The sequence below is a fragment of the Lipotes vexillifer genome, unplaced genomic scaffold (assembly GCF_000442215.2).
Source record: "Lipotes vexillifer unplaced genomic scaffold, Lipotes_vexillifer_v1.1 scaffold587, whole genome shotgun sequence".
Taxonomy (NCBI): domain Eukaryota; kingdom Metazoa; phylum Chordata; class Mammalia; order Artiodactyla; family Lipotidae; genus Lipotes; species Lipotes vexillifer.
The window spans coordinates 768,359-779,002 of NW_006790779.1; the positions used below are offsets into that span (position 1 = coordinate 768,359).

A 10,644-nucleotide genomic window follows, 5' to 3' on the forward strand; every position below is an offset into this window, starting at 1 on the left:
TAGGGAAATTGGGGAGAGGAGCCTTAAATACCGTAAGGAACCCCATTTATTGCCTTCTAAATTGGCTTGATTTCATGTATACTATGCCGTTATGCTTAGAAAATTAGCTCATGTTTATCATTTTGTAATTACATTTTTAATTACATAAAAAAAAAAGAGAAAGTTATGGCTAGAGGTGATTTTGATGGGGAGAGAGAAGTGACAGCTTATTCAGAGCATGTACATTTTCCATTTTTTGTAGTTGAAATTTTTGTTTTGTTTTGTGGTCCTTTTGTTTGAAGCACTTTGAGTAAATAATGTCAAACATGCTCTTTCCTGAAAATGAATAGAATATGTCTCAGAGTTGACAAGCTGAAAATCTGTTTATTATATTAACATTAATTAACTGAGTTTCTCATGGATATTTCATTAAGGAGTATATATATGTATATAAATGCAAGTTTGGCATCTGAAAATAAGACATAAATAATCATAATTTACAGCCAACAAGTAGAGTCAGGGAAAAAAGATAAAGTGCTTTAGAAATTCAGAGGGGGGAGAGATTATTTTCAGCTTTTTCTTTTTGTGTGTGTGGGGAAGGGGATTTGGAGGAAGATCCAAGCAGAGATGATAGGGGAAAGGTGTTCCGGGTAGAAGAAACCCTGAGGCAAATGTAGAGTTTGGGTGTTATGTGGACATGGGGCATTTTTGTTTGGTTGAAGTGTGTTCATATGGTGGTCGGGCGAGGTGCTTGAAGGAGAGTTAGGGAAGATAATGAGAGAAAGATAGTTTGCACCTGGAACTTAGAAGTTGGCAGGAGTTTCAACTTTATTTGCAAGCAGCAGGGAGCCATTAAACATTTTTTGAACAGAGGCCTGATATCACCTGGCTGATGCTTTAGAAAAATGATTCTTGTTGTTGTTATTTGAAATTTTAGTAAGCAGCATGCGGCACTTATATCATCAGCAGAAAATGATAAAAGTAAAAGAAAGATGCATCTCATAGAACCATTTAGGTTGGATTAGAAAGTGAGAAAGTAGAGATAAGGAAACCAGTGAGGGAGGAGGTTTATGTAATATTTGCAACATGAGTAAGCCCTAATCCCTGATGTGTGCTCTTTTGAAGCAATGATTAGTACTAAATAGTATATTATTTGATTGGTTTTTTGTTGTTGTAAGTTTTTGGCTTAAGTAGAAAAGGAATCAGTAAGGTCATTGGGGTGGCTTGCAAAAACTCAAGGCAGACTGTAGCTGGACCTCAGAAAGGTCTAGAACCAGGAGCTAAAAAGCTATTATTGGTAAGCCTCCCTTCCCTGCTCCCTCTCCTCTATTTCTCAGAGCATTCACTGGATTCTTTTTATTATTATTATTATTTATTTTTTTGCGGTACGCGGGTCTCTCACTGCTGCGGCCTCCCCCGTTGCGGAGCACAGGCTCCGGATGCGCAGGCTCAGCCGCTCCGCAGCATGTGGGATCTTCCCGGACCAGGGCACGGACCCATGTCCCCTGCATCGGCAGGCGGACTCTCAACCACTGCGCCACCAGGGAAGCCCTCTTTTTTATTATTTACTTGTAAACTTTATCTCACTAGTCTAAGCTGAAGTTGGAAAGTGGCCTTCCTCACCTCCTATGTTCCAGCCGCCTGGAGAGGAGAGGGGAGAGACAGACAGAGACAGAGAAAGACTGAGTGACCTTTGCTCATGGTTTCGATTCTCGGGGATAGGACTTTGATTTTATTGTACTCAAAGATGAACTTATTTTTACCGTTTTATAGTTAGTGCCAATCAACCATGGCCAGGAGAGTATAAATCCATGGCCAGGAGAGTATAAATACACTGCAGGAATTTACTTCTCTAGATTGGGGGATTCGTTTTTTGTTTTTTTTTTTTGTGGCTTATTTATTTAAAAATTTTTTTTTTTATTTTTGGCTGCACCGGGGCTTCATTGCTGCGTATGGGCTTTCTCTAGTTGTGGCGAGTGGGGGCTACTCTTCATTGCTGTGCATGGACTTCTCATTGCAGTGGCTTCTCTTGTTGCAGAGCACGGGCTCTAGGTGCACGGGATTCAGTAGTTGTGGCATGCGGCCCCAGTAGTTGTGGCCCACGGGCTCTAGAGCACAGGCTCAGTAGTTGTGGCACACGGGCTTAGTTGCTCTGCGGCATGTGGGATCTTCCCGGCCCAGGACTTGAACCTGTGTCCCCTGCATTGGCAGGCAGATTCTTAACCACTGCGCCACCAGGGAAGCCCGATTGGGGGATTAGTTAAGAGGTCATTGTAAATTAGGCAGAAATCCCAAAGGGTGTTTACTATAATTATGCACTTTGAATCTTTAACCGATGTTTAACGTATTGGTTGAAAGATAGCAGACTACATTAAATTCAGAGAAGTAATATGAAAATTGTGCAGGAATTTCCTCCCGATAAGCTACAGAGTATAAATTGAACCTTAATAAAGCCGGTTACCCTTGTGGGAGTGAGGAATATACAGAGTGAGAGGAGACCAGAGTGCTGGGGTGCTGGAAATGTTCTCTGGCTTGATCTGGGTAGAGTAGTGATTACACAGATTTATGCATGTGTCAGAATGCATCAAGACGTTTGCAGTGTGTATGTATGTACGTATGTATGTATGATGTATGTAAGCAGTATCTCAAAAAGTCGAGGCAAAGCTGACTTATTTGATTTATCCACCTTTCCTTGTCATATAGATGCCCGTGTATCATTATGTTTTTGGCAATTTAATTTTAACTTTTCCCTTTTATTTCAGATAGACACATTTTTGATAGATGTTCATCTGTCAAATAATTTTTGGTGTTTCAGAAATGTAAATAGTATGATGACATTTTTTAATGCATATATTTAAAAAAGTAATACTTGGTTTACTTTTTCGCCTAATTTAGGAGCTGTGACTGATGAGAATTAAAGGCCATGGATGAAGATGGACTTGAATTACAACCACAAGAGCCAAACTCATATTTTGATGCAACAGGTATAACTACTGGGGTTGTTCCACTTCCCACCTACCAGATTTGGAGTTGGTTGTCAAGTGGAAAAATTGCTAGATGCTGTCATTGATATTTACACTTAGGTATCTTGTTATCCTATCAAGCTTACAGATGTTAAAGTGAGTATATTATTATTCCCCTCCTTAAAACTTTGGCTCCCTCATAACCAACACTCATATTCTTGTCAGTAACAGCAACATTATCAAAACCTTAGTGTTTATACTTCAGTCCTGTTAAAGTTCTCCCTTCGAAAATGTTCCTTGCTTACATCTCTTCATTCTACTTTCTTCCACATAGACCATTACCCGGCAGGTAAAGTATAAACCTAAGGCCCTCCATGTTCTGACCCCATCCTACTTTTAAAATCCTCTCTCTCGCAAGTTAGCAAAAGGAGTCTTACCTCACTCCCCAAACTGTACAAGGAGAATTAAATTTATGAAGTTCTAAAAATGGGAAAAAAGTATTCACAATTTTGGATTACTCATGGTTCCAGTTATATAACATAGTGAAGTGATTATGCTAGGTTTTGTAATATAAAGTGGTTTTGTATCACACTAATTAGTTACCCTTATAAATAAAATGTTAATGAGTTTTCCATTGGACTTGAAATGACTGTATTGCATACTAAAGAAATAGCAATTAACTTTATCAGGAAATTAAATATTAGCGATTTTTAATTTTAACTTTTCTTTAATCTCTAAATCTGTTGGGGGTTTGTGTATTTTTAACAATTTGGGATAGTCTTTTGACTCACATTTGGTAATTTCAGCTTGATAATGATAAATGCAAAGTTTTGATTCTTCTTTAGAACATGAAGTATAATTAATGTGCTTGAAAGAGAGACTAAGCTCTTTGGAGAAAAGCGCACACCATTTACTAGCTTAATGTTGCCACAAGCAAGCCTGGATCATGGGCTAAGGGGTAGATTGAAGGGCTGTTGCATTTTAGCCCTGATTGTTAACACTTATGGTGTTTGTTTATCTTTGAGCAAGTCACTTAATCTGCCAGGGCCTCCATTTTCATGTGTCCTAATAATAATGAAACCTTTCATTACAGTTTTTCAGAACACTTCCCATATATTCCCATTTGATCATCACAGCAGTCCTGTGAGGTATGCATGGCAGATACTACTGTCCTCATTTCACTGATGAGGAAACCGAAACTCAGAGGTTAAATGACTTGCCCAAGGTCACAAAACTAATAAGTGTCCAAATCCTGCTCTCCGATTTAGATTTTTCTAACCAGTACTCTTGCCACTAAATGCTTTCATCTTCATGTCTGCAAAATGGAGATTACAGTGATCTATTGCTTGATGTTAATATTGAGAATATTGAAAACAGTATAAAGCATTTTGTAGAAGTTCTGTGGGAATTAAAGCAAGCACTCTCTATTATTTCTAGGTGTAAATAAAATGGATATTAACTGGCTTTAAGATTTCTTACATTTTTAAAGGTTCTTTGGCCCTTGTTGATTATTTGTGTTTGTTTAAAAAAAAAAAGCCATGTGTCTCTCTGAGGGCCTGGCCATTGACACAGAGTCATTGAGTTAGGCAGCTGCTTGGGCTCAGCCTGGTCTGAGTCACATCCAGAAGCACTAATCAACTGAATAGCTTTTTAGGTAAGACTTTTATAAAATATTGTTTGCTTTTCTCTGGATCAGGAGCCAAGGTACCAGATTTGTTTTATTTTATCTTACATTATGTTTTTGGCAAGGATATCTGATTTCGATTCTCATTTGTGGCATTTATTCAGAGTAGTATTTACTGAGCACCATAACCTGTGCAAACTGTGTGATCTTGGTGAAGTCATTTAATCTCACTGGGCTTCAATTGATTCAACCCTCTACCTTCACTTGTTAACTGCAGAGTGGACTAGAGTAGGGTTTCTTATGTTCTGAGGAACTGCCAGGGGGATTGGCATATGGGGGGATGGGAGGAAGCTGAATGGAGGCAGACTACCCTGGTGAGGTTGGGGCAGGCCCCACTCCAACTAACCTCACCTTCCATTGCTCCAGAGCAACTGCACTTTTATTCATTTTATCTGTCTACAGAGGCTCCTTAACCAGTTGTCTTTCTCTTTTACTGTGGCCTTCTAGCCCTCTTTTTATTTATGGCCTGATTCTTCTTATATTCTAGATTTGGAGGATAGTTTCTGAATTTCCATAATCATAAATGGAGGATATTGGTGGGATATTGTTCTAGAACAAAGGAGGAGAAAGGGGAAATGAAGGGAAGTAAAAGAAAACATGGGAGAGATGGACAGGAGAAAAAAAATATGAGTTGAAAGAGAGATGGAGCAAGAAGGGAAAGAAGTGAAAAACATATAATGAAGGAAAATGGTATATTTGCCACCTGAAGTTGCTTTACTTATTAATTTTTATAATCATCCCTTAAGTACCTATGCATATGGGTTTAGTTTTAGTCAGCCTAGAATATTACTTTCATGAATATGTTTTTGTGTGTGTGACTGCCTCATTTACTTTGTTTTTCTTTTATTTCCTTACCTGTTAATTGATTTGGGATGAGTATAAAAGTTCTTGTATTAAGAATTTCTATTTCTGATATGATTCAAAAATAGTTTATCTCTTTATTTCTTTAATCTATCTTAATGTTTGAGACAACTAAGGAGCTAGTTTGTTTTTCTGGTAGAAATTAAGTAACATTTACATTAGTTGAGGTAGTCATGCATGTCTACCTGAAATTTGTGATTTTAATTTTTTTTTTTTAAGGAGCTGATGCTACACACATGGATGGTGATCAAATTGTTGTGGAAGTACAAGAAACTGTTTTTGTTTCAGATGTTGTGGATTCAGACATAACTGTGCATAACTTTGTTCCTGATGACCCAGACTCAGTTGTAATCCAAGATGTTATCGAGGACGTTGTTATAGAAGATGTTCAATGTCCAGATATCATGGAAGAAGCAGATGTATCTGAAACGGTCATCATTCCTGAGCAAGTGCTGGACTCAGATGTAACCGAAGAAGTTTCTTTAGCACATTGCACAGTCCCAGATGATGTTTTAGCTTCTGATATTACTTCAGCCTCAATGTCTATGCCAGAACACGTCTTGACGAGTGAATCCATACATGTGTCTGATGTTGGACATGTTGAACACGTTGTTCACGATAGTGTAGTAGAGGCAGAGATCGTCACTGATCCTCTGACAGCTGACGTAGTGTCAGAAGAAGTATTGGTAGCAGATTGTGCCTCTGAAGCAGTCATAGATGCCAATGGGATTCCTGTGGACCAGCAAGATGATGACAAAAGCAACTGTGAGGACTACCTTATGATTTCCTGTAAGTCTTGGGGTACAGTGATTGTCAAAGGTGTTTTTGAAGGCTGTCTAACTTATATTGGGGGTGAAATTTTCTTGACTTCTATAAAATTAAATCTCATGGACCTTCCTTCATTGTTGTTTCAGTTTGGAGCCTGTAAGATAACTCAAAATTAAGAAAAGTGGAATGGTACAGAGTAGAATCATTTCTCTGTAAGGACACAGTAGAAAGATGAGATTTCTTCAGTCTAGAGATCAGAGATTGAAAGGACTAGAACTGAACTTTGTGAAATCATGAAGGATGTGATTAGGCTGTTACCAGCCTTCATTAGAATTAGGAACCCTCTTGAAACTTAAAAGGAGTTCAACTTAGAGAAAAATATATACCCAAATTATTTATATTCTTGTATTACACTACTTATGTAATACTATGTACTATGTAAAATGCTCTTTATGTAACAGCATGGAAAAGAGCTCTGGCATAGTATTTAAACAAATATTCCAAAACATGATTTCAAGTATGATGGACTCATACTAGGTTATTGAAGAAAAGTAAGGTGTTTTGGAGCACACCTCTAACATCTGGGAGAACAGCTATGTCTTCTTACAATTTATTTCTTGGTACCACTTTCAGAGATCCTGAGGATCCTAATCCTCAGTTGGATAGACCACAGTTCTGACCCAGTATGGAAATTCTGATTATGCCTCTAGGAACTAAACTTCAAACAAATAAAGACTCACAGACTATTTGCTTACATAAATGCACGAGACCATTTGCTTTGCTTAAATACCTGTTATAAAACAGGAATTTAATATAAAATATTGGAGTCCAGCAGCATTTTAGGAAATACCTTTTTTTTTTTTTTTTTTTTTTTTTTTGCGGTCCGTGGGCCTCTCACTGTTGTGGCCTCTCCCGTTGCGGACCCTCAACCACTGCGCCACCAGGGAAGCCCAGGAAATACCTTTTAAAAGTTCTTAAGATTTTGGAAATCAGAGAGTTCTTCGTGTAAAGAGGAGGAAATGCCTTCATTCAACATGTGTTTACTGTGCCACTACTATGTGTCAGACATTTTTGTAGATAGTGCAAATATGGATATGTGCTAAATAAAAATTACACAGGGCTTCCCTGGTGGCGCAGTGGTTGAGAGTCCGCCTGCCGATTCAGGGGACATGGGTTCGTGCCCCGGTCCGGGAAGGTCCCACATGCCACGGAGCGGCTGGGCCCGTGAGCCATGGCCGCTGAGCCTGCGCGTCCGGAGACTGTGCTCCGCAATGGGAGAGGCCACAACAGTGAGAGGCCCGCGTAAGCAAAAAAAAAAAAATTACCATTGTCCTTGGAGAGCTTACAGTCTACAGTGGGAGAGAAAGATAGGTTACATTGTGATGCAGAGGTGTGACTTAATTGCTGTGGAGACGGAATGGAGTTGCTGACCTTTGAACTCAAGGATGAGTTCCTAGTTTTGCAGGATGAAGAAGGACATGGATAGGAGGGAGCCATTCTAGGCAAATGGTATATAGTATGTCAGAAAGGTCTTGGCTTCTGTTGGGAATAATGGGAACTTTAGGATGTACTCATATCTTTGTGCACTTTCTGTTTATTTACTTAAAATAAATTTCTAGAAATAATATTGCTGGATCAGAGGGTATACATATTTACAAGTCTGGTTATATTTGCCTCGGTATTTTGCCTAATATAATTCCTTCCACCAAGTTTATGAGAATGTCCCTTCCCCTACACTGACCAACATAGGGTATTGTTTTCCATCTTAATTTTTGCCACTCTGACAAGGAAAAATGTAATATCCTGTTTCAAGTTTGAATTTATTTTAGGAAGGTAACCCTGGTAGTAGAAGTTGGAATGGTTCCTACATGAGAGAAGTTGGAATGGTTCCTACATGAGATAAAGAAGATCCTAAGTACATTCATAGTAATGGGAGTAGAGCCGGGGAGCTGGATTTAAGAGAGATTAGGAAGTAAAATGAATGTGATTTGGTGATAGATAGAATAGGGGTAAGGAGTTGAGGGAGAAAGAATTCAAGGAGGACACTAAGGTTTCTGCCGTGGGAGATTGGGTGCCTGGTTATGCCATTACCTGGGAGGAGGAATAGATTTGGTAGAAAGAAAATGTTTCAGGACCTGTTAAAAATTTAGGTTGCTTGCTGGGGACAGTCTGGTCGATGTTTTCTGTAGGCAGTTGAAAATATGAATTTGGTGATTTTGAGAGAGTTTGTGACTAGAGGAAGAAATTTGGGACAACGGAATATAGGTAGTACCCTATGTGGAAATGGGTGGTGGTCCCCAGAGAGTGCTTGTCAAATAAGAGTGTCAAGTGTGGATCCTTTTGGCATTTAAGAAGTAGGCAGAGAAGAGCCTATGAAAGTCAGGAGGTTTTAGGAAGAGGAAGAGGAGAAGAATCTTTAGAATGTTTTTAACGCTGTCAAAGATAAGCAGAATTTCTAAGAGTGTTAGTTACAGAGGAGGGAGTGGGCTTTTTCGTTAGGCAGTTAGGAGGTCATTGATATCTTTTTTTTTTTTGAATTATCCTTTTTGTTTTATTTTTGTGGGAAGGCAACTTTATTTTTTTTAATTTTTAAATTTTTTATTATAACTGTTGGGTGTAATATAGGCTCAAGGATGTATTGTACAACATGGGGAATATAGTCAGTATTTTGTAATAACTATAAATGGAAAGTAACCTTAAAAAATTGTATAAAAAGTTATTGGTATCTTAATTAGAATAGTTTCAATAAAGCATGGGCCAGTGGAGAAGAGATAGAGGAGATAAGCTGTAATGGATTGAGAAGTTGGTGGAAGTGGTGGAGTAGGTGAAGCAGTTTGTATAAATTGCCGTTTTGGTCAGTGAAGGGACAGAAGAAGCAAGAGTACAGCTTTTGATGGTTGGATGGATGGTGGAAGTGTGTTGAGCATATATATAGGTTTACAGGTGCAGGACACAAACAGTTGAACAGAGACTGAAGATATAGGAAGGACTAACAGTTGGAGCAGTTTCCAGAGCAGAGGAACGGAGTAGGGTCCAGGGCAGTGGTGGAAGGCTGGTAGGTGAGTCCTAGAGAGAAAGAGTCCCCTTCTCTGAGACAGGAAGGCAGTTAAGGATCAGGAAAATTGGAGAGCCCGGGCCTGGGACAGTAAGTTTAAAAGGAGTGTTTGAATGTTGGGAGCTATTTTCTCTGTGTAGCAAATTCACCTGCTAATATAGAAGGACTTGCAGAGGTTGGGTGGGAGTTGAAGGGTAGTGGCAAAAGGTTGAAAAGCCTATGTCGTATGGGGATGGGCCAGGGCAGGAAGCTAAAAACTTATAGATTGCTGAACGAACTGCAGGGGCCAGCTGAGATTGGGAGACCTAAGTTTGTATGTAAGATGCACTATTTAAATGAAAATGCTATTTTTAAATATAACTACCGGATTTTCTATCCCACGACTAGGCAACCCAGGGGCAAGGCTCGAGAAAGGGGGGAATTGGGTTCATTGTGCTTTATGAGGGGAGGAGGATCTGGTGAAATACTTGAGAAAGCATTCTCTGTTCTTGACTTCTCTTTCCCGTTTCCCTTTTCCTTTCTGTCTTAAACTTGTTAGCTAAGGAGTAAAGTTCATGGCGTTAGTTCGACCTTCAGCTGCACACTGTCTTTTACCTTTATTACTCTTTTAGGAAGTCAACCCTCCAAGAAAGTCATCCAAAAAACCAGACGTTTCGTTAGTAATGGTTGACATAGTGTAGTAGATTCTTGTATTAGAGCTCAGACTTACAAAATTTTTATTAAAAATTTTATTTATAGTCATCTTTTTTTTTTAGGCCCTGGGTTTGTGCTAATTGATATAGATTTTAATGTTCCTGAAAAAGTAAATACAGATAGACACAAACTGCTATTGTACTGTATTTTAGTATATTTTATATATGTATTTAAAATATGTATTTTAGGGCTTCCCTGGTGGCGCAGTGGTTGAGAGTCTGCCTGCCGATGCAGGGGACACGGGGTCGTGCCCCGGTCCGGGAGGATCCCATGTGCTGTGGAGCGGCTGGGCCCGTGAGCCATGGCCGCTGAGCCTGCGCGTCCGGAGCCTGTGCTCCGCAATGGGAGAGGCCGCAACAGTGAGAGGCCTGCGTACCGAAAAAAAAAAAAACTGTATTTTAATAATACAATGATAATTTCTTCCTTTACTTTTTATTTCCTCCCTCCCTCCCTTTCTTCTTTCTTTTATAAGTAGAATATCACATCCAAGCTCAAAGAATACAAAGAACACATATACAAGTTCTTATCCCCCTATTTCACTATAGTGAAATGGTTGGATTGGTTTTAAATTGGGTGTAGGGATGGTGACTTTTGGTAGTATCTTTTGTCTTCTCTATTATACAGACACTTCTTCACTCTTT

General features: G+C 39.1%; 1 protein-coding gene across 3 annotated transcripts in view; it reads left to right on the top strand.

Moving 5' to 3' along the window:
* ZFX (zinc finger protein X-linked) overlaps positions 1–10,644 on the top strand; it is a 55,378-nt gene that overhangs the window by 26,230 nt on the left and 18,504 nt on the right. The window contains exons 1-2 of one of the 3 annotated variants that reach the window (XM_007463967.1): positions 2,875–2,963; positions 5,707–6,276. The exons of 1 other annotated variant lie outside the window; for it this stretch is intronic. In XM_007463967.1, the coding sequence (XP_007464029.1) occupies positions 2,903–2,963; positions 5,707–6,276 (631 nt within the window). In that variant the 5' untranslated portion in view covers positions 2,875–2,902. Of the gene's footprint in view, positions 1–2,874; positions 2,964–5,706; positions 6,277–10,644 lie in introns of those variants that run through there. One more of the 3 variants, XM_007463968.1, reaches the window with a different exon arrangement.